The sequence below is a fragment of the Puntigrus tetrazona genome, chromosome 19, assembly GCF_018831695.1.
Source record: "Puntigrus tetrazona isolate hp1 chromosome 19, ASM1883169v1, whole genome shotgun sequence".
NCBI lineage: Eukaryota > Metazoa > Chordata > Actinopteri > Cypriniformes > Cyprinidae > Puntigrus > Puntigrus tetrazona.
In genome coordinates this window covers 15,376,508-15,399,291 of record NC_056717.1, presented here as the reverse complement: position 1 = coordinate 15,399,291, position 22,784 = coordinate 15,376,508, and the positions used below count along the sequence as shown (strand labels likewise).

Below are 22,784 nucleotides of genomic sequence, written 5' to 3'. Positions count from 1 at the left end.
AAAATCCAATGAGAGAAATTAATTTAATACAGATAAATTGTGCAAGTCTTAAAATATTGTTACACATATTTTACACTGTCCACTAATAGTTAATTTTTAAAATGTTACTTTTTTTCTTATTACAGACCAAAGAATATATATTTTAAGACAATTTACATTCAGTACTTCAAAATGAGAGTTATTTTGCTTTTCAAATAAGAGATTCACATTTGATTTTTAAAGCTATTTCTCATTGGCTGTACACAGAGCCATTTATTACCAAATCAGTGACAAGAAAACTTCTTGTCCAAACAGACTTCCATTAGCCGTGACTATTTAATGGAGTAAGTCCCATACATACAGCAATGTATTCCTAAAGGCACACATACATAGAAATAGCTTTGAAAAAAAAAAAAACCATTGTGGACAAAATACCACAAAAAGAGGCTGACTTCAGATTGGTATTGATTTTAAATTTATTTGTGATTTTCAGTTAAACTGAACAAACTGAAACGTGCACATTGCAGAACTAGACAAAATTGTATCCAATGATGAAATGTCTTTTATATGAATGTACATAAGTGCCTTTCAGTGCAACCATGTGTACCATCATTTTTGCAGTTTAATCACCAAATAAATTTGACAACCGATTGGTAAAACAAATGCTAACAATGAAAGTAACTCTGTTGTCAAATCTTTATCAGTACTCAAAACTATTGTAAACACACATACACGCACACACACAAAATATGGGGGGGGTTCTTTTTGTTGTTAGATAATGTTTTTACCCACATGAACGACTTATATTTGCAGACTCCGACATAAATCTATGGAAGTCGAAATTAAGAACATAAAACTAAATATTACAAAACCTTTCTTTTTACAACTCAAAACTAAGCAGTCTTGTCCTTCAATAACATTTTAACAAACACCACAAAACATTGTGCAACCAGTTTCGACAAGTCTCAGTTTCAACAGTCTGTAACATAAACTAACCTTTGATCAGACTTAGACATTTGTTACTTTTTCGGACTGTTCACAAGAATGTCTGTGTGTGTTTGTGTATGCTAGCTTGCCCAAATCTCTCGTGCCCACCGCTCGTTTTGCAAAAACCATTTGTGGGCAGATGCAGGGTCGAGGTGAAACAGTTGTTCTTGGCTTTTATTGACAGCTGAGTAGCGGATGCTCAATTTGGGGTTTGGTATGAGAGCGGCAGAGAGAAGCCGACAACCGGCTGCCAGGTACACACTCTCTGTCACATCCTCAATATCGGCATGCCTAAACCAAACAATTCACATACTCACAAATCATGACTGAAGTGCTTGCAAGCTCATTTGTCTATTATATACACTTACCGTCTGAGTGTAATTAGAAATGGTTGGAAGGCTTCAGCAGGGGCCAGTAGTTTAGTATTAATCAAGGTGATGAACATCTCGAAGGCCAACGTCATCTCAATTTCACTGAGATTACATGGCAGAAACAAAGAGTCCCTTTCACACACCACTGCAGAGTAAAACCCTGCTGACTGAGCACCTGAAACACACAAAAACAGTATACATGATATTGTGTGTCATGCTGAGCAATACTGAATGCTGCAAAAAATAAATCAGGCAACTGTTGATTCTGAGACGGTGTGTAGTTATCTTACGTTTAAAAAGGGCCCTCACACGGCTCCAGTTGTTCTGTTTGCCTAGTTTATGGATGAGACTCTGTAACGGGAGGGTTTCAGGCACCATACCATGCATTAGCATGAACTCAAGAATATCTGCGGCGACCGGTAATGTCTGCTTTACCAAGCACAGACGCAGATGAGCATTGAATGTTTCAGCGTAGTCGTTTTTCTGCACACCATCTGAAAATGTGAATTCAAGTTGAATTTGTATGCAGCATCCAACTTCCCCAGAGTTAAATAGTCGAGTTTGACTGTTTTTGAATCATTTCAGCTGATCTCCGGGTCCGGTGGTAGCACTTTTAGTTGTAGCTTAGCATAGATCATTGAATTTAATTGAGCATCTTGCTCCAAAAAAAAAAAAAAAAAATTTAGTTTACTTATTTTTTCCTATTTAAAACTAGACTCTTCTGTAATTACATTGTGTACTAAGACGAAAATGAAAAGTTGGGATTTTCTAGGCCAATAATCAAGGCACTTCGCTGCTGTACCATGGATGCAGCAGGCACAAAATTACGCAGTGCAATGCTGGGGACTATTTTCAGACACTGTGTGATATCATTGTACCTTAGTACACTATTTAACTACAGAAGAGTCTAGTTTAAAATAGGAAAAATATCTAAACTCTTTAGTAATTTTTTTGAGCAAGATACTAACGGTCTTATCAGATTCGATGCTAAGCCGCTTCTAAAAGTGCTACTGCCAGACTCGGCTGAATGGATTCAAAAACAGTAAAACTCGACTGTTTAACTCTAGAGGAGCTGGAAAATTTGCCTATTTTCAAAAACAGTGAAGTGTTCTTGTTAAAAAAAAACCAACAACGAAAAAAACACACACAAAAATATTAGTATATAGCAACAAGAAATGGTGATTAACAATAACTCGCCTATCGGTTGTCTGATTCCAGGTAAGTTGGTAAGAATTTCATAGGCGTCTCTGTGTGATGTTTTCCCAGCTAAGAGTGTCAGGACATGCTTTCTGTTTTTCACGTCAGCCTGCTCACAAGGCCACATGCTGGAGCTCACAAACCAGCCATCAGCTGCAGGAACAGAAACACATACACAAATGATTCCTTCTTTACTGACTCCGACCAGCACACACAAAATCTCCCCTTTACCTCTCAGCATTTTCAGAGCTCCCTCAATACTCCCGCTATGGAGGAAGAACTCCGTTGCCATAGTGACCAGCTGACAGCGAGACACCCTGTGCTCATTCCCCATAAGCCCTTTCAGAGTGACGAACTCGATGTGCAGTCTGAACATCACACTGACCAGCTTCACTCCCTGAGCACATGCACGACACGGTACACACAGCAGTCAGTCAAAGGTCACTGCTGTACAGAACGCTTACACCAACAGGACACACCTTGTTCCAGTCCCGTGTCCTGTGGTACCTGAAGATCAGAGAGACTCCAATTCTTCCCAGGATGGTTTTTATCATGTCATTGGACAAGACTTGCTGACAGACTGACAGAAACAGACGTGACAATCCACTTTCCCCAAACTTTCAAACATCAAAATTAATTTTAATAATCCTGTCAGGATTTAGTTCAGATAACTGAAATCATTCAGAAACAGGAGCCCTCACATTCCAGTTGATACATTATTTAAAAATATAGCAAACCTAGGACATTTCATGTAACGCAAACTGACTATATTTAAACCACTTTAGATTCAATTCCAAACTTTTACTCCAAACTTTTGAGTGCTACTATTAATCATAATTACTTCCCAATGTGTACCTGATTCAGCAAACAGCTCATACGGTAAGGTGAGTTTGCCTTTGGGCTCCTTCAGCAGTGCCATGGTAACACAGCAGCAAAACCTGTTAAGTTCCATTTGACTTTGTGACCCCACACAGACATTGCAGAATAAAAGAGCCAGTCCAGCCCAGTCTTCCTGATGCTTCAGCATCTGGCCACGCACACAGGCAAACAAAAACATAACATTATACACAAATGTATTACATTGAAAACATTTTAATATTAAATGGCAGTATTCAAAAATAAAAAGTCTACAGAAGTGTTATTAAATGAGGTAGGGATCTTACCTCAACTCTAACAACAGACTGGGCCAGATCTGACAGCTCAGAGGTATGGGGATTAGTTACCAGAGCTCTACAAATTTAATAATATCTTATGATGATTTCACTGTAATGTAATATGATAAAACAACAAAACTGCAAGTGATCGGATTATGCATACCTGCATTTAACAGCAAGGAAAATGTCCATCTGCTGTCGAGGAACCTGCATCATGTGGAGATGATTCTGCATGACCTCACACTGATCCACACTGAATACACATCCTGCCTCGATCAACTAAACATACAAACACACATTAAATGGACATTAAAGCTAATCTGATATAAGATGCTTGACTCTAAACTGCATAAATATAACACTATGATGCTTTGAATTTGAGCATTACCTTTGAGGTGAGATGAATGAGCTCAGGTACAAAATTAATCAGTCCCCTTTCCATCACAAGTTTAAAAATGTCTAAAATAATCTCAGGTGGAGGCTGACATAAGAAAAAAAATATATAAAAATTTGATTCCAAAAAAAACCCTCAAATGATTCCAAGCAACCACACTTACCAGCCTCGTGTGTTTGAGAAGCAAGTTAACGACTGCTTGAAATTCACCCAGCAAACAAAAATTGAGCAGAGACGACAACAGAGAGTTGACAATCTCCTGGCTGAAACTGACGCTGGGAGAACAACTGCTGTAATATCCCACAAACACCTCCACTTGACATAGGAAGACAGATAGAAAAGCTATTTAGTCAACCTGGAATTATTCATATTCAGAACTGCTGTAATAAAGCCCTGTTACCTGCACGCAGAATAAGAGACTGTTTCCCAGTATGACAGAACTTCTTTACTGTATTCATGCAGAACTGAAACAAAAAACAAGTTTCAAGGCAATCATAGCCTACAATTAATGACTCAAGGCACAACTTAATCTGAAAATAACAAGAAGGGGGCACTCATTAACAAACGCTGCACCAGAATGACATAAACACCTTTTCATCTCCATCTCTCGGTACATGCGGGAACCAACAGACGCTTCGAATGCAGGAGTTATATTCACTAAAGTAGAACCAACAATACTGAAGACACAGAGAGAAGTCTGGTTGGAAATGTGCTTGTGTGCATACAAAGCATTCAAAAACAGTAAAGTGAATGAATGGAATAGCTCTCTTATCTATCCACGTTACAGATGGTGTATACTCACATTACTGCTTGAAGTTCTCTCTTTTGGAGTCACTTCATACCCTTGAACATAAAACAGAAAATGACATTCTACTTGTATTATTTCAACACATACATTATAAACAAATATACTCAATCCTCAAGTGAAGCTAGAAAAATTTCAGTTAGATTCATCTCTGATTTTCTGTATTCAACGTGACCTACCGTTGCTGCATGTGTCCATCACAAGTCTTGATGCTCTTGTGTTTATTCCTGCAATACCATTTGGTTGTTTCATCTCTTTATTGTTATTGCAGTCTGTGGAATTCTGCAAGAAGATGATATAGTCAGCACACCACAATGTGTTCAGATCAAAAATATTATTTAATGCTAAAAAATTGCTAATTTCTGTGCCACTTTAAACAAAAAACAGATTTCCCATTAAATCTTACTGTCCCTTTTGCCTGAAGAGACCTTCTTACTACTCTTTGCTCTAAACAACACACCGTTTGGGTACATAATGCCCAAATAGAAAGCAAATTATGTTGATAATTGTTGTTAAATTGTCAGCAATATTATTACAAATACAAAAATGTTTTAGAAACATACAAACTGACCTCTGATTTTGAAATACTCATTTCCCGGACAGGCTGCTCTCTGTAAGTCTCCTTAACTGTGGATGGGAAACAGAAGTTGTCTCACTTAAAAAATAAATAAATAAAAGGAAAAGACCAAATATTTAAGACATGCATAAAGTCAATGGGACTTTTGAACACATTAATTAAATGCATAAATCAGCATTAGGACATAAACAACAAATCAAATAAACATGGTTTAAAATATTTCAGTCAGACCTGTTAGAGAACCACCATCTTTCAGACTGTCTGTCTTGACTTCTGCAGCAGTTGGGTTAGACTCAGTGGAGCTTAAAAAAGAAGAAGAAGAAGAAGAAAATATTCAGGCAAACGCCAATCTTTCTGCAACTCCTTCTTCTGGAATTTAAAGTACTCTCTCATTATGTACAATAATTAAATATTAAATGATTTACCCATCTGAATTTAGGTCCCAGACAATCTTGCAATGGTTCACCGTTTGAAGTTTCTCTGTCTGTGGCAGTGCCTTTCCACTCTCCTCTGCTGACGTGCCCTGTTTACTCACAGTTTCAGTGACAGCCCCAAACAACTCTGGATCATCTTGTATCACATCTAGCACAAGGACGTCTTCTTCATATGCTCGAGAAACATCCAGAAAGCTGTCAGCAACCGCTGTTAATTGTGAAGGGGTGGAGTCGTCGTCTTCATCATTCATCTGACTTGTCCCATCATCATCAGACTGAGAGCTCAGAGCAGCATGTTCCACAGGGTCATCTAATGACAGACCAGTGAGTTGTTCATTTTCATCTTCAGAAGAGGAGTCTTTGAATGCACAGGTGTCAAATTCTTGATTTTGCTTCTCTTCTCCTGAGCAGTCAGGATTGCTGCCGGCTGTATGCAGTGTGGCATCCTGAACCATTGTGTAAGTTGACGTCACTAAAGAAGAATGCTGTGCTTTTAGCATGTTTACTTTAAGACATGCTTCCGAAAGCGACCCAGGGTTATAGAGAGTTTGTCCGTCACTATTTCCGTTACATTCTTGGTCCTCAACTGACTTAGCTGTTGAGGTTTGGCTAACAGGAAGAGTAGTGATCTCGAGATGCGAAACACCTTTCGACAATTTTTGATCTTCTTCCCTCATGAAATCAGCCTGAATTTCGAACGGTTTCTGATCAAACTTCTTGAGCAGGCAATGATTTTTCAAAAGGCTGCACTCCTCTAATGACGTTGCATAGCCAAAACCATTAAACTTGCAGATGTTACCCTGTACAGTCACTACAGGTACAGAGGACTCAAGAACATCCTCTGAAGCCTTCTTAAAACTTTGGTTTGACTCTGGCTCTGCAGGTATGGAAACATGAGTCAAAGTGACTTTTGTACTGTGCACTAGACCCCTTGAAGTCCCTTCAGGTCTGCAAGTGGGTGGTGTTTCACCAGATGCAGAAGGCTGCTTGCTCAGTAGGTCTCTAGTTTCTAAACTGCAACTGTTTTGGTCTGAGAGTCTTAAAATACAACTATCTTGCTTCAATGTACCTCTTGGTTTAAGAGTTTCCACTTGATCTTTTGGAGTCTTTTCAACTGTGCAAGTGGGCAGCATTTTGCCTGATGCAGAAGGCTGCTGCTCCAGTAGGTCTCTGCTTTCTAAACTACAACTGTTGTGTTCTGCAAGTCTCGAAATAAAACTATCATGTGTCACTGTACGACTTGGAGTAAGACATTGTGCTTGACTTTTCTGAGTTCTTTCCATCACCTCTAACGTGGGCTCACCTGGCAACAATTCTCTCGTTTTAGAGTTGCTTTTGCTTTGCTTTGTGGGTTTGGACAGTTTGTTTTCAACATCTTTATCTGATAAGCATTCAGGTGTTCCACTGAGAGATGTTTGAACGATGGCAGGAAATGAAGTGGCCACAATCCATCGGGGTCCAGTGTGCAGGGGCGACCTGAGTTCATTAGGAGGGCCTGTTCTAGGGAAAGGCCAGGTCTTGTATGTGCGAGCACATGATGATTGAGGGAAAAATATGTAGGCTTGCACTCGCTGGCAGGAGAAACTCTCAGGCGAGTTCACTTCACTGTCAGAATCCTCATTACTACTGTCCTCCTCTTTCTCTTCATCCAGGGAATGACCACTGTTCTTACCCTCATCATCATTACCGCCACCATCTCTCAAACCAAAACCACTGACAGCAACCCGTCTGAGTATTAGAGGTGGTACACGTCGTGTCGAGCTGGTAGGACTTTCAGAGATGTTTGTCACTGGACAGGCCTTGTCTTTCTCACAGAAATGCAAAACAGGGCCACTGTCATCAGACCCTGGGAGCACTGCGTCAGTTCCTTTGAAGTCGTCCTGTCTCATACTCTCGGAGTCTGGATTCCTTGCGAGACAAGCATCCCATTCCTTAGCAGATCCACCAGGAGTCTCAGCTGTGTGTGAAATGTATGTGCCCGAAGCTCCAGATGGTAGATCACCTGATGAAAAAGAAGCACAGCTATGGGTTGGTGTGGAAACTTCCCAGGACTGGTTGGCAATCTTACTTCTATACTCCTTGATGCCGTGGAGATGAGGATGCACAACAAAATTTAATTGTTTCCTTAAGCAGTGCACTCTTTTGCGCCTCCTCTTTTGTCTTAGTACGGCCGGTAAGACATATGAGAAATCACGAGAGGCTATGTCAAACACTCTGGCTACATCGCACAGATTCACCATGGGGTATTTCTCGAAGCGGAAACTCATCGCGGTCGGGGATTCTGCGATTTGACCATCATCTTTCTGGCACACAGTCTGGCTGGAGTGGACAGCTCTAGATCTGTGACTGAGTAAAGGGGCCGGATTCTTACTAGGGGGAGGAGTGTATTTTACATCACCGCACAAAGCACAGCACGAATTTTTCACCAGTCGTTTGCAGGCTTTCCTTGTGTCTGACCTAAGCTGTCGTCTCAGCTCATGTTTTGAACTAATATCTGCAATAAGAGACAAAGAAAGTGAAAAGCGTGAGAGCAAAAATGCGATACTAGTATGAAGAGCTATGCCATCCCAAACCCTGATATTCTTATTAAATTCCATTAATGAATCTTATTTTTAAGGAATTACTCACCCCCAAAATTTTATTCTTCCATTTACCCACCCCTGTGTGTCTAGACATAATGTCTATTTGTTCAGATGAACACAAATTAAGATTTTAAGAAGGAAAATCCATCCCTGTGGCAATATAATACAAGTGAAGTGACCCAAAAGTCGATTATTCAAAAACAACACCAACCTTGCTTATGTGTTGTCAGTGAATGAATCATTGTTTTTTTTAATTGAAACAACCCTTGCATATGTTTATTATAAACAAACTATAAACCATCACTTCCAATCCCTTGATTTATTAACTGGGTCCAGATGGATTGCCACTACAATGACATTTTGTAATTAAGAATCTACTTTTGCGCATTATATAGACTCACAGACATGGATTATTTTTTATAAAAAGCTTCAATTATGTTGAAAAAAATATGGTAATGTAAATAATAGAATTTATTTGGGTGAAAAAAAACCCCACTATATCAATACAATTTTGTAAATGCCCTTATAATGAAACTATTGCTTATCTCTTACACCACTTCCAAGAGCCCGTAGTTACCCCAACTGACTTTGAAACATGAAGTCTGTAAATAAACATGTTTGCACACTGTACTGCCACTTATTTGAATGTATGGGAAGGTCTTGACCCTTACTTGGTGTTTGTGCAGAAATAGCACGCCTGGCACTACTTGCACGGCCTCGCCGAGCGTCCGTCTTGATGGTAGCTTTCACCTGTCCATTAGGGCCACCACAATTATCAATAAACGGTTTCCTTGGTCTCCCCCTCCTGGCACGAGGCTTTTCGTGCCCCGAATAATCTGGGCCCTCGGTGTTTTTATCGTAATGCGGATCTATCTGGGCAGGCGGGGTTTGTTCCACCGATTCCTCACAGACAGTGGATTTAACGGAAACGTGATCTGACTCGACCGACGCGTTACTGTTTATATACGACAGCGCGCGGCACTGAGCTTCTGTTGACCCCCGCATCGCACGATTCCCGCCATTTCGACGTTTCAAGCACAAAGCTAAGCGCAAACGGTAGAAGAACTCCTTTCTATGTTCGGACAACGGCTGACTCTCAGTGCAGGTACTTTTAGCTTTCGTTCCTACCCCCTGACAGTTACTAACGCCACTGACTGTGGGTGGGAAAGTACCTTGATTAAAACCCCCTTCGCCGCAGTTACGCCGATCGCGGCCCTCTTGTGTGGAGCTCGCTTCCCAGTCAAATTGGGACAGAAGTTCACGGTCGGTTTTGTTGGCGCTCGGTTCTGCTGCCTCCGGAGCCGGACAACTGGCTTGGTCTTGAACCTGTACGCTTTTAGGCCCAGTCCATCTGCGTTTACTCGGCTCTAATTTGCTACCGAGCTTAAACGAATCCCTCTTCAATTTGATCCTCGAAACGCCGCCGCACGGAAGCATTACTGAAGCCAACAGCGACTAACGTTAACGAAAACGCGCATCCGTGCGCTAACTAAACTCGTACCCCGAAAAAAACAACTCGCTTCTCCCCAGTGCGCTGCAAAATAAACATGTTACAGTTTATACGGAGCGTAAATTGTTGATTTAAGAAGGACTTAATTAAAAGATCAAACGCATTTGACTCGTAGGCAGCGCCGCATTAATCCAAAGTCACGTAAATCAACCCAGATAAAGCTGGTAGAACGCGATAATACTGTATAGCACATACAATAAACCGCTCTCGCTCTCTCTCTCTCTCTCTTTTTTTTAAAGACAGTATTAATGAAACATGAGCTCCTCAATACCTGTCCTTGCCACTGAGCGATTATTACCGAAAGATTAAAAAAAAAAACCTCCCACTTCCAATTTCGACGCAAGACATGCGCAATTGATTTTAGAGCGCACGATGGATGCTGTCCTTGTGTTTTTTTTTTTTTTTTTCTTTTTCTGTGTGAGTTCAGGTATTTCCAGGTAAAAGAAAGAGTGAGAAGAAGAATCAGAGATAAAATTTAAGTAATTATTATTTGTGTATTTGTTTTGTTTTTTGTCCATAACTGCATCAGCCTGGAAAACAATGCTAACAGCAATCAGCTGTCGTGTAAGCACACTTTTTTTTTTTTTATCAAACCACACAAAACATTTAGAAATATGTCAACATTTTTCTACAGGAACAGCAAAAGAAGTACATAAAAGCACAGAGAATGTGGTTTGTTTACACTGTTAAAAAAATCCGTTTTCAGTTGAATTCTCCGTATTTTTAGTTTACAGGTGTTTTTCCGTAATTTTTAATGACGCATTGCATTGTGGGTGCAAGATCCTTGCGGCGCGAACCGCGTGAGACGCAAGCGCCATTAATGCGCAGATTACTTCATTCAGTTTCCGGAGAAGGATTGGTTTAACGCCTCTGAGGTAAAATATAAGTTTAGGATTTAGTTTTTCTTCTTTACAATCTTTATTAATGCCGATATTGTATTTAGGTGCTATATCTTATTAGCTTGTTGAGACCCGTTGAGTTTAATTTAACGTTACAGTTTTGCATGTCCTCACACAACGACACAATGATTTGATTCCAGTTTCGATTTAATTGTGGAGATAATGTGAATATATGTGACTGTGCCCTTTTACTTTAGTGTTTTATTAGTTTAATTTATTGTGGGTGCGTCACATTTCTGGCGCGAATCGCGTGCGGAAGAAGCAACCGCCATCAACACACGGATTACTTCACCGGAGAGGGATTAACGACCCTGAGGTAAAATATTAAGTTTTCAATTTACTTTTTGTTCTTTTATTTTATGCAGCACAACCTGTTTTAGTAACGCCGTTATTGTATTTAATGGGCTAGTTGTACATTTGTTGGACCCGTTAACCGTTTTGCATGTCCTCACAGTGATTTGATTCTGATTTAATAGATAATTGTGGAGATAACTGTTCAATAAACAAGTTAATTAAGAGACTTACGTTTTTAACAACATATTGACTGTTTTTGCTCTATTTCGGCAACAAAAATCATTACAAGCCACAGCACTTTTTGCGTCCTGAATGAATCAACCGTTTAAATGATTCGGTTCAATTGCTTTGACTCACTATTAAGTGACTTACTGCCACCTACTGGTGGATTAATTTCTCATTTAAAGCACGGTTTATTACTTAATTTCAAATGTCAACATCCAACGTTTTTAGTATCAAAACATGCATGCATTGTAAATTAGGCTTTTGTAAAGTTAATGCAGATTTAAGTATTTAAAAGCACTGATGAAAATATTGCTTCAGAATAAATTTACACCCAAAATCTCGGTGGTGCGATGCTAATTCTTAATCTTGTCTGCGTGTTACTCTCTCAGTGTAATTTTTTTTTACTTGCACATTTAAACTAGTATTCATTTCTTTCCGAATTTTCCTGGGAATAAATCCTGGTCAAAGGCTGAGATGAACGGAACAAAACATCAAAATCCTCCAAGACCACCGAAAATCCTTTTGAAAATCCATGGAAGGTATAAGCTTTTTCCAAAAATGAGCTTGAACTGGATTGCTTCTCTTAAATGCAAAGCAACAAGTGTTAATAGTATCACTTCCTGCACATTGTTAAATGTCTTTATTAGTGTGGACCTGTGACAAAAGCTGCAGCCATGTTTGTATTCCTGATTTAGTTTTTTCTTTTGATTTGACTTGGTTTCTTTATTTTGCTTATGGAGCTCAATGTTTTGACCGTGCATCACTAATATTGTACACAATGCTATTTAAAACAAAACATTGTTTTAATGTTGCATGTATGCATGTTTAGTTGGTGTTTTGAAAATTATTTTGCAGTATTACAGTTTTGTGCTTGTATTTTCATGTAATACAAAAGCTATTACAGCTATTATTATTATTATTATTAAAAGCTATTAAGCGAAGAATACATTTACTGTAGTAAAATAAACGTTTGGTTTGTGTACACGTGTTTCATTTATTGGACTGTTTATTATATATTGTTTGTTTTTAGTATAAATAAAATCAGATATCTTAGATTTTTAGAGGTAAAACTTTTTGTTAATGCTACAGTATGCCAAAGTTTCAGAAATTGCTGTATAGCCATAAACAGGAGGAGGTACCTTAAATTTACAGAATTTTCCGTTTTTAAATTGATGGAAATACAATTTTACCACAAAATGCCCTGGTAATTTTCTGCAAGCAAATTCTCAGGGTTTTTTTACGCAATTTTTTTTACGGTGTATGCTTGTGTGTACTTTGTTATTATTGATGTCTTAATGATGTTCTGATTTTATCAGCAGACTCTGTGATGAACAGGAAGATGATGGTACATTCATCCCTGAAACAAAAACAGGGTAACTCGCTGTGTTTTGCTTAAAATGAACATTTTATACAACACGTATAACATGCCTTAAAGACCACTCATATTTACTTCACAAGCAAATAATAAGGAATCACTAAAGCAATATATATTGCATTGGATATTTTGTTATTCAAATGATTTGTGAGTTTACAACATACAAAACTGAATATAAAATAAAGCTACTGCCTGGACAAAGATTGTGTATAGGCTAGCCTACAAGGTACCAGAATACGTTAAGAGCTAGGGGAAAAAAAACTCAAGTCCCAAAGTTTTTGTTATAGACGTTTTCCAGTTTGATTTTCAACATAAACCCTTTCAGTCTGATTATGGAAGTTACAGCGAGAAATTTCTTTCAGTGCCAGAAATGTACATGATTATGCCGACGCTATGGATACTACAGTTAGCAAGCACCTCCTGGTAGACTCCCACCCAGGGCCAGACCGGACCGGCCATCTTGAAATCCGTTCTCCTGGTGGGCCGACACACTTTGTGGTCGAAATAATGACATTATTATAACACTGGGGGTGGGTGGAAAGGAATTAGGAAGAAAAAGGAGATAAAAAACATTACTAAAATAAACATACATTATAGCTTTCTACAAATGTGCGTTACAATATTAATAGGTAATACCTCTGCTATATGAGATAAACGAAAAAAATTATTTTCATTTAATATTCATTCATTCAATTTACTATGGAAGCCCGTTTCCGCCACTGAATAAAAAATAAAGGTTATTGCGACTTTTTATCTCACAATTCTGACTTCTTTTTTTTTCTCAGAAGTGCGAGATATAAAGTCAGAATTCTGTCTTTTTTTCTCTTATTTGCGACACTTTCTTTCTGGCAAAGCACCATAGGAAACCACGAGATGCGACTCTTACAGGACACGGGGGATCCTTACTTTTTTATCATAAACAGCTTTGTATGCCATTTTCCACTTTACATCTCGCAATTGCGACATAATAACTTGCTATTCTGATTTTATAATTTGCAATTATGAAGTGTGAGATAAAAAGTCGCAATAACCTTTTTTTTATTATTATTATTATTCAGTGGCGGAAACGGGCTTCCATAACTATGCCTAGAAAAAAAAAAAAAAAAAATGCTCCGCGCAGTTTAATGTGTGTCCGCTGGGTGGCGGTAACAAGCAGAGTCTCAGCTACACGTATATATTCTTATTACGTTAAACGTGGCAGGTTTGTTCTGAAAGGAAATACTTCTGGGTTTTTCAGAAGGAGGCTCGTTGGTCTAGGGGTATGATTCTCGCTTAGGGTGCGAGAGGTCCCGGGTTCAAATCCCGGACGAGCCCTTAATTTTTTAAATGCTCACAATGGCACAGAAATACTTCTCTCAATGTAACGAAAATATTGCCAACATATCAGTGACATACTTCAAATATGTTATGTTTAGAGTCCCACTTTACTGGTAATCAATTTTCTTCTGTGTCCGCAATATCACTTTGTAGTATTAGCATTTCATTATTTTATGCTGCTTTGTTTTATTAATTTGTTCGATAACAGATTATTTTTATGCTAAAGAGAGCGGTAGAGCAAATTATCTGGTAAAATTGGATTAGCCTATTTGCAGATAATTTAGTATTTAACACATAGGCTTACTGTAACAGTTGACCACCAATATTGCTAATATAGTGAAAAAATATTGAAGTATTTAAAATGATTGGTTGACATACTGTGTGTTTTTATATGAGAAGTCAAAATAAACCCCTCAAAATAAACTAAGATGCAAATATAGTAAACGCATATAATGTAATGTCCAACATGACTAAATCCCAAAGGCACCATTCATATTCATGTATTTTAACAGTATATTTAAAAAGTCAAATAAAAGTTAATGTTGGTGTATAAAAAAAAAAAAAAATTAATTAAAAAAAAGGATTGCCTTTCCTTTGTGAGTCGTGACTCTTGACAAATAAATGAATTTCCATTATTTTTAACATTTATCTAAACTTTTGATATTAATAATAATAATAAAAAAATGTAACTAAATGAAAAATTAATACAGGAAAAAATATGGTAACACAATGTTAAATATTATAAACATATTTCAACTTAAATATTTAATATACAGTACATGGCGTTAAAATGAATATTAACAATATTAATGTTGCTATTGATAGTACACACCCCAAAATCCTCAAAATAGTTGAAAGGCTGGGCAGCTCTGCCTAAAGATGCTAAATTATACAAAGATTATTTTTTTGGTCTATTTAAGCTTCATCAACATGGATGAATACATTGATCTATATAATCTATATAAACATAATTTTACAATTATAACTAAATAGTATAACCTACAAGTTAAGCGATTACAAGTTCAGGAGCATTTGAGGGCTTTGGTTTGGGCTTTGGAGTTGATAGTGTTGCCATAGAAACACATAATTTAGATAATGTCATGTTATCTTCTCGGAATTACGACATGGTGTGAGTGCAGCATGTATCTATTGAATTACTACTAGCACATACAAATTAAAGTCTACAGTCGCTAGTAGAATACATACTAGTCAAAACTGAATAGTTGATATCTCAATGATGGTCATGTTTTTTTTTTTTTTTTTTTTTTAAATTTGTTATTAGTAACAAAATAGAAGCTACTACTCACTACTGAAATATTATTTTTTTTTGTATCTAATGAAGAAGTCTGTAATCATTTACTCACCCTCGAGTAGTTCCAAATCTATATGAATTTTCTGAATGTTCGTTTTTGGGTGAACTGTTCCTTTAATGAGTATCTTAAGTACTTAATAAGTATAGTACTTAATAAGTAGTAGTAACTTTTTAGTACTAGAATAAGCAATGAATTAGTGAATAAGTATTAGTAAGATGGTAATATAAAAAAAAAGTACTAATAACGTTAAATTATTTTCACTTACACAACGTTGTTTTAATAGCAAATGCATTTGCGCCAGTTTAAGTGCTCATGGGCATGCTGGTGTGAAAACGAGGTGTGTTCAGGCACATTGGTGGCGCGTTGCTATTTTGAGGCAAGTTAAATAGTATTTTTTTGTTGTTATTTAAAGAGCGTGTTAGTATATGCAGGTCCACAACGTGTGTACACTCTGCTTATTACACACACACATACAGCAGCAGCACACAAACATGATAAATATTGAAAATTAAAGGATTACCGTGTAACATATTATTATTGTGTAGGCTACATAAATAAAAAATGCCTACATGTCATAATAGATATTAATTGCATGTATCGTAAATAAGGAACATATTCACTTGCATTCAGTCTTTGAATTTGTAAATTCGCCATGTAAGTAGCAAAGCCGTCATTGGCTGTTTAAGGGAATGGGAGATGAGACTATGATTGGTTTATTGCACATTATGCCTAAAACACACCCATTATTAAGAAAATAGGGACAACCTTTCTAGAAGTTTTTCCTTTCATTTAAATAGCAAAAGTGAACATGGACTAAGTGTACGAGTGCTTTAGACCTTGACCTTAGATTATTGAAATAGGGCCCTACATTTTAAAACAGTACAACATACGCTTGCAAAAGCTATAAATGATAGAGAAAGAAGTTTTCAGTTTCCTTTTGTATTTTTTTCTACCTCATCTTCCTCTGTCTCTCATTTCACAACTCTGTCCCTTACACACGACTTGGGCTCATAATCACTCTACCATGCATTTTTTTGTTCATTTCTCTTTCTCATTCATCCTTCCCATTGATTATGTGCTTGACATTATTGCATATCTTGTGCACCGCCTGGTTGAAGTCGTCCGATTGGTCAGCGAATACATAGTGACCCCCACCTTGGATGACCTTGAAAGAATTAGAAAGAAAAAGCTGACTGTGGGGAGCTTTACAGGGGAAGACAATGCGATCTCTGAAATCAAACTTACTATGATTTCTGTGTGTGAGTTGGGTCTCATCTCTTGAATGGCTTTTCCTGATTGGTCATCGAAGCTGGAACGTGATCCGTAGATGAAGGTCATAGAAAGAGAGGGACTGATCATCTCGACGCGATCCATCATGGGGTGCTGAGGCCATGCGTATGGGATTGTCATGTTTTTAAACGCCGTCTCACCGCTGCCCAATCACAAGACATATTAGTATCAATGTTTGATTTCTGTCTGTGGGGTCAGAAAGTAGTTATTCCATAGGGCTTGGCAATTTATAGCCTACCTGGCCGTTTGCGCGTTCACGTGGTAAATGTAATCAGTCACCGTGTCATCGGCAAATACAGAAGCATATTTCTGCTTAAAATCTGATCGCAAAAGCTGTAGCAACAAAGGACCTGAAAGAGAAATAAATTAGGAAAAGGTAATCATACTACAGCCAAATCATAGTTATTTACTTATTACTTATAGAATCACAATTGCGGTTAATTGCGACTTGTTTTTCTAGCTGCATCCTTATTTCTCACGTTGTGAATTTATACCTCGCGATTATTTAAAGAAAAAAAAACACATGCACATTCATTTAATTTTAATTGTGATTTTTTTTTTTATTATTTGTGTGCTTTTTAACTTTGTTTTTCATACTTCTATTAAGTTTTCTTTTTCGTTTTTTTTGTTTTTTCGTTTTAATTTTTCAAATATGTTTTAGTTTCCATTAATGATAATAACACTGTTTCATACCCAGCGGGCCTGCCAGCCTAAGCAGACCAAGAGGATTAAATGGATTCATTGCTGCCCCGAATACTTTAATCCAGACTGGAACCCAACGCTCCTGAACATTTGGTCTTGCTGCAAAACCCCATGGCTCCACCAACACTAAGTGCTTCAATCTGTGAGAATAAAAAATATCCTAGTATACTTAACGATACGATTCAGCATTGCTGAAATGTTTTGTTTTTTTTTTAAATTCCAAACACACCTGTCAGGATATTTCAGGGCATATGCAGTAGACACATATCCTCCAAGATCATGGCCCAGAAGAATCATATGTTCCAACCCCTCTGCTCTTCTCCAGTCCTCCAGGGCTTGTACAAACTGCTCCTCCGCATCCTTGGCATCCCTGCCAAAAGTCGGTCGACTGCTGCGTCCAAAACCCAACATATCCAGGGCAAACACGGGCCTTCCTTCCAGTGCAAGGGCAGGTAGGTTTTTTACCCACAGACCCACTCCACCCCCAAAACCATGTAAAAGCACCAGTGGGACCTGATGGCACTGAACCCCAGAGGCTGAGACGTCAGGTGAGCGCTCTCTTTCATTAAAGCCAAGAGTCCATATGTAGTTGCCATTAGATATGGGAACATATCCTTGAGTAAACTTCACTTTGATGGCTAAAAAAATGCAACAGAGATGATGAATGCTCTGTATGGGAATCAGAAACCCTTTAGGAGTTACCATAGTACACTTACATTTCAGGATTGTGTTTTCTGCTTTAATAAGATGAGAGAGCGAGGTGGGACACCAGGACGGCAGCCAGCTGGAGATCCACCACGACCTGTCATATACAGCAAACAGATACAAAATGCACACATTGAGATTTATCGATTTTTTTTCTGTTATTGTTTCCATCTCCTTTTTCATAATTCTTCTGGCTCTTGTGTAAGAACATTGTCTGTCTAATATTTAGAACATGTCCCTTGAGTATTTCCCAATTTGATTACGCAATGCTTGCTTATATGTTTATTTAACATTTTCTACATTTTCTATTGTCATAATATTGTTGCATATACATTTAGGTATGCATTTAACGTTATGCCAACTACAAGCAAGTAAAACAGAATAGAATTGTTCAATGTGTAAAGGAAGAAAGTTGGCATCATCTAACATTTATCTGTATATTTCATGAACGCACACGTATAGAAATGTATAGGTGCACAGCTTACCTCCTCTGTGTAAGCACAAACTCCGGTTGATCTGTTCTCATAGTTCCTCATGTATTGTCATCCCTGACTAAACCACGGACAGGGGAAATAGGGAAGTGGTCAAAAAAGATCCCCGAGGGCCGAACATGCACCTTTCACCTACTTTTGGTTAGAGCTCATATTCATTGAGAAATATCTCTATTAAAGCCAGTAATATGCAGAAACTTTGGAACTCTCCAAATTATTTTCACTACTGTTCAAAAGTTTAGATGATCAAAAGTCAGAATGATTTTTTAAATACTTTTCACTTATGTCACTTATGCTTATCAAGGCTGTATTTATTTTATCAAAACTGCATTATATAGTAATATTGTGAAATATTGTTCCAATTTAAAATAATTGTTTTCGTTTTAATATATAATCATATTTTAATGTAATTTATTCTATACATGGCAAAGCTGTATTGCCATTACAATCTTCAGTGTCACATGATCTTTCAGAAATAATATGTTGATTTATTATCATTGTTGAAAACAGTTTTTGTTAACTACAATATATATATATATATATATATATATATATATATATATATATATATATATTTTTTTTTTTTTTTTTTTTTTCTGGGTTATTTGATGAGTAAAAGTAAAAAAAATAAAAAGTAAAAAAATTTTTATAAGAAATTACTTTTTTTTTTTTTAAAGAAAATACTTTTAGTCAGCAAGCATATGATGTACTTGATTCTAAAAACTTATATTGTTACAAAACATTTCATGGATGTGTATAAAAGAAGGCCTATCACACATGCCAAAGTGATATAGGTCTAACGGCTGATTCTTTATTGCTAAGAAATAAATTCTAAATGATTAATAATTATTATAAGCTATTACATTATAGGCCTATTTAATCTTTTAATTGAAAACCAGCAAACGTAACAAAGAATCAGTGAAGATAAGTTTTAATGAGAACATAATATATTGTATTATTGACTAGATTAAATTCTTTCCGATGCTGGACGGTTGTAAAAAACATTTCACTGCATGTCATACCATGTATGTATGTGTATGTGACAAAATTTGAATTTGATTTGATTGGAATTTTGATACGTAATATAAAAAAATAAATAAAAATATTGCCATTTTTGTGACAGTGATCTGGGAGGGAAAAAAAGGTGAAGGGCTCGTCCGGGATTTGAACCCGGGACCTCTCGCACCCTAAGCGAGAATCATACCCCTAGACCAACGAGCCTCCTTCCAGACACCCCAGAAGTATTTCATTTCAGAACAAACCTGCCACGTTTATAGTAAAAAGTGTATTTGCGTGTAACTGAGTCTCTGACGGCTGCTTGTTACCGCCACCCAGTGGACACACATTAAACTGCGTTCATTACAACTCCAGCACTAAACACCAAACTTTTGTTTTTGCTTAATGTAAGTACACGAGAAGTCTTATAAGTTTACTCAAATATATATGAAATGTACTAAAATATATATTCTGTGATTTGTTTCAAACAACGTTATTCACACCGCAATTCGGATATGTTCTGTTGAACAGTTCGTATTAAACGCTTTGGGCCACTGCAACATCACATGGTCTCTGATATACCTACACTGTACTTTTTTTTTGTACTTATCAATCAATCATTTTTATTTATATAGCGCTTTTAACAACACAGGTTGCATCAAAGCACTGTACAGTATATGGTAGAAGAATACAATGACGGGGATGTATATTGACGAGAGTGACCAATTTGTTATTAAATGCAGAGACGGTCTCTGTAATCAATTCGACGATAGTCACTAGAAGTTAAGTGTCCCCAACAAAGCAAGCCAGAGGCGACAGCGGCAAGGAAACAAAACCCCGTCCATACAGAATGGAGAAAAAATAACCTTGCCTGTAATTATCCTTTCTTTTAATAAATAACGATAACAATAATAATGTTACAACACATTCTCGGGCCTGTGTATAATAAAATGTAAAAAATAAAAAACCAACAGCTGTAATAATGCAGCTTTTACGCGTTTGTAGACGCCGCGCGTGCGCAGTACTCAAACGGAAGGCTCTTCATCGCAGAGCGGAAGTGCTTTAGTCCTTTTTCTACCACGGTCTGCCATCATGGTGAGTGAACTCACTTACGCGGAGCCTAAAATCAAATAAATACGGTGTTTAATGAAATTGTACAGACCGAGAAAGCACCAGAAGTGTGTTTTAATAACACAAAGACCACACATATAGTGTTATTGTAGCGTTAGAGGATCTTGTGGCGCTATCGGTGAGAAAATGAGCTCCAGACATGTCTCGAAACAACGTGGTGGAGAGGGTTAGGCCGGAGTTAGCGTAGTCTGCACATACATTAGCCGTCAGTCTGTGAAGTCGACTTTCGTACTCGTTTGCCACCAAGTGATGCTAAAGTATCTAAGAAATTAGTCCTGAAATGAATGCGTTTTAAAACGTGCTGAATGTAGTTAATTAGTACGGAGGCATGCATGATCCTTAGCGTAACAGTTGTGCTGGGGATATAAAGCTAGACACTTGTGAAAAGGGAAAGACTGCCTGAAATGCATTTTGATGTTCTTATGTATTAGAATTGGGAATGAATAGTGAAGCCAGTCGTTATCGCTGTCATTTTTGTCACTTGTGTAACTTTTAAATGAAATCGCATCGGTACTCATCTCTTTCGTCCTGTATGTTAATTTTCAGGTGTTCAAGCGTTTTGTCGAGATCGGCCGCGTTGCCTTTGTTGCATTCGGACCTTACGAAGGCAAACTAGTGGCAATTATAGATGTCATTGACCAAAACAGGGTGAGTTTTGAATATTCCTGTGTTGTGTATGTAATACGAAGCGCACAGTCTTGTCACATTAAAAAGCTTAATGAAAACACACGGCATGGTTAAATCACACGTGACAGTTTTATAGAGTCTAACAGAGTTTTTATTTCTCCTCAGGCACTGGTAGATGGCCCATGCACTGGAGTGAAGAGACAGTCTATGCCATTCAAGTGCTTGCAGCTCACTGACTACGTTATCAAAGTACCTCACGGGTGAGTTTGTGTCTGGAGTCTTCATATTTTAGGGATGCATTTCATGTATTTCATGCTTGCATTTTGCTCTGCTTTCAAATGACAAAATGGATTTATTTTCTCTCTGTAATGTTCCGACATCAGAAGTTATTTGAACTTTGAAAGGGATATGGTTGGGTTTCTTTTTGTACTTCTGAACTGCTTTTTAGTAATCTCTTAAATTATACTTGCATTTTCATATTTAAATGTTAACAAAAAGGTCACTTCAGTGGCTCTGTGTTCTTAATAGACTTAATAGACCTTTTCACTTAATGTAAAGGTGATGGTAAAATGCAAAGTGTACTTTTCAGTTTTCCTTTTAAAAAAAATCTAATTTGTTTTACAATGCTGTTAATTCTTTTGAACAGTGGCCATTTTTTTTTTTTTTTTTTTTTTTTTTGAGACATTTGTAAATTTTGGTGGCAGTTTCGCCCTGAGCACTAGTTAATTTTTGTCTGACTGGTCACCTTTTAACGCTTTGGTTTTCTTCAGTGCCCGTCAGAAGTACGTGAGGCGTGCCTGGGAAAAGGCAGAAGTCAACAAGAAGTGGGAAGAAAGCAGCTGGGCCAAGAAAATTGAGGCCAGAAAGAAGGTATGCTCTGGTTCTGATCTCTTGCACTTATGCACTGTTGCTATTCGTTCAACAATCATCCAAATAACATTTTTTTGTTTGTTTTTTTATCTTAATCCAGCAATTTTAAGATTGATTCTTGGGACATTTGCAACATTCTCGCCAGTGATCTGCATCTTTCTTACCATACTAATTTTCTTTTAACAGAGGGCCGCAATGTCTGACTTTGATCGCTACAAGGTTATGAAGGCCAAGAAAATGGTACGTTCTGTTAGACTGTTGTACAAAAAAGATGCTGCATTGTCAGATGATTACAAGCTTACCTGTTCTTTTTTTTTTTTCTCTGCAGAGGAACAGGATGATCAAGCACGAGGTGAAGAAGCTCAAGAAAGCTGCTGCACAAAAGAAAGCATAAACTTTAATAAACGTGTTTGACTTGTAAACTCGTAAATGTGTTTTGTCCATTTGTCTTGATTTTGAAGCTGACTTTGTACTTTTGGATTGACTTCTTTTGGATTTGCACTGTTCTTGATCTTGTGAAGAGAAAAGGCATGGACATTAAGATCCGTGCAATATGAAT

The 22,784-nt window shown here is 37.4% G+C and overlaps 3 protein-coding genes and 2 non-coding genes across 6 annotated transcripts; 2 read left to right on the top strand and 3 right to left on the bottom strand.

Moving 5' to 3' along the window:
• Window positions 1-448: 448 nt before the first annotated feature.
• On the bottom strand, window positions 449-10,292 carry topaz1 (testis and ovary specific TOPAZ 1). 2 transcript variants are annotated; one of them, XM_043217082.1, is made up of 19 exons: window positions 9,152-10,292; window positions 5,890-8,392; window positions 5,696-5,766; window positions 5,459-5,514; window positions 5,067-5,169; window positions 4,885-4,925; window positions 4,673-4,759; window positions 4,483-4,546; window positions 4,246-4,397; window positions 4,077-4,169; window positions 3,852-3,967; window positions 3,698-3,764; window positions 3,390-3,561; window positions 3,014-3,114; window positions 2,766-2,931; window positions 2,535-2,687; window positions 1,628-1,831; window positions 1,335-1,512; window positions 449-1,257 (listed from the first exon to the last, which is right to left on the bottom strand). In XM_043217082.1, exons 1-19 carry the CDS (start codon window positions 9,915-9,917, stop codon window positions 1,047-1,049), a joined length of 5,304 nt encoding a protein of 1,767 aa, XP_043073017.1. In that variant the 5' UTR covers window positions 9,918-10,292; the 3' UTR covers window positions 449-1,046. The 2 variants fall into 2 exon arrangements, with proteins under 2 accessions (XP_043073017.1, XP_043073018.1); XM_043217083.1 differs by having other exon boundaries at window positions 5,890-7,900; window positions 9,653-10,291.
• Window positions 10,293-14,025: 3,733 nt separating this feature from the next.
• trnap-agg lies at window positions 14,026-14,097 on the top strand. The gene has a single exon. It is a non-coding gene; the product is annotated as a tRNA-Pro (tRNA).
• A 789-nt stretch (window positions 14,098-14,886) lies between these two features.
• On the bottom strand, window positions 14,887-18,655 carry LOC122324102 (1-acylglycerol-3-phosphate O-acyltransferase ABHD5). Its single transcript, XM_043218317.1, has 7 exons — window positions 18,596-18,655; window positions 18,122-18,207; window positions 17,635-18,043; window positions 17,397-17,545; window positions 16,942-17,053; window positions 16,659-16,845; window positions 14,887-16,578 (listed from the first exon to the last, which is right to left on the bottom strand). Exons 1-7 carry the CDS (start codon window positions 18,634-18,636, stop codon window positions 16,465-16,467), a joined length of 1,098 nt encoding a protein of 365 aa, XP_043074252.1. The 5' UTR covers window positions 18,637-18,655; the 3' UTR covers window positions 14,887-16,464.
• A 1,095-nt stretch (window positions 18,656-19,750) lies between these two features.
• trnap-agg lies at window positions 19,751-19,822 on the bottom strand. The gene has a single exon. It is a non-coding gene; the product is annotated as a tRNA-Pro (tRNA).
• An 807-nt stretch (window positions 19,823-20,629) lies between these two features.
• Window positions 20,630-22,655, top strand: rpl14 (ribosomal protein L14). The gene is made up of 6 exons (XM_043218318.1): window positions 20,630-20,692; window positions 21,275-21,376; window positions 21,521-21,615; window positions 22,126-22,225; window positions 22,412-22,465; window positions 22,554-22,655. The coding sequence occupies exons 1-6, from the start codon at window positions 20,690-20,692 to the stop codon at window positions 22,617-22,619; spliced, it is 420 nt and encodes a 139-aa protein (XP_043074253.1). The 5' UTR covers window positions 20,630-20,689; the 3' UTR covers window positions 22,620-22,655.
• The last annotated feature ends 129 nt before the right edge of the window (window positions 22,656-22,784 follow it).

Excerpts from the sequence above, each read along its gene's own strand:
- LOC122324102 (XM_043218317.1), bottom strand. The coding sequence starts at position 18,636 with ATGAGAACAGATCAACCGGAGTTTGTGCTTACACAGAGGAG. Across the intron at positions 18,208-18,595 it reads TTTGTGCTTACACAGAGGAG|GTCGTGGTGGATCTCCAGCT; the intron begins GTAAGCTGTGCA and ends TGTATATGACAG. Across the intron at positions 18,044-18,121 it reads AGAAAACACAATCCTGAAAT|CCATCAAAGTGAAGTTTACT; the intron begins GTAAGTGTACTA and ends GCATTTTTTTAG.
- topaz1 (XM_043217082.1), bottom strand. The coding sequence starts at position 9,917 with ATGCTTCCGTGCGGCGGCGTTTCGAGGATCAAATTGAAGAGGGATTCG. Across the intron at positions 5,767-5,889 it reads TGGGACCTAAATTCAGATGG|CTCCACTGAGTCTAACCCAA; the intron begins GTAAATCATTTA and ends TTCTTTTTTAAG. Across the intron at positions 1,513-1,627 it reads TGTGAGGGCCCTTTTTAAAC|GTGCTCAGTCAGCAGGGTTT; the intron begins GTAAGATAACTA and ends TGTGTGTTTCAG.
- rpl14 (XM_043218318.1), top strand. Across the intron at positions 21,377-21,520 it reads ATGTCATTGACCAAAACAGG|GCACTGGTAGATGGCCCATG; the intron begins GTGAGTTTTGAA and ends ATTTCTCCTCAG. Across the intron at positions 22,466-22,553 it reads TTATGAAGGCCAAGAAAATG|AGGAACAGGATGATCAAGCA; the intron begins GTACGTTCTGTT and ends TTTTCTCTGCAG.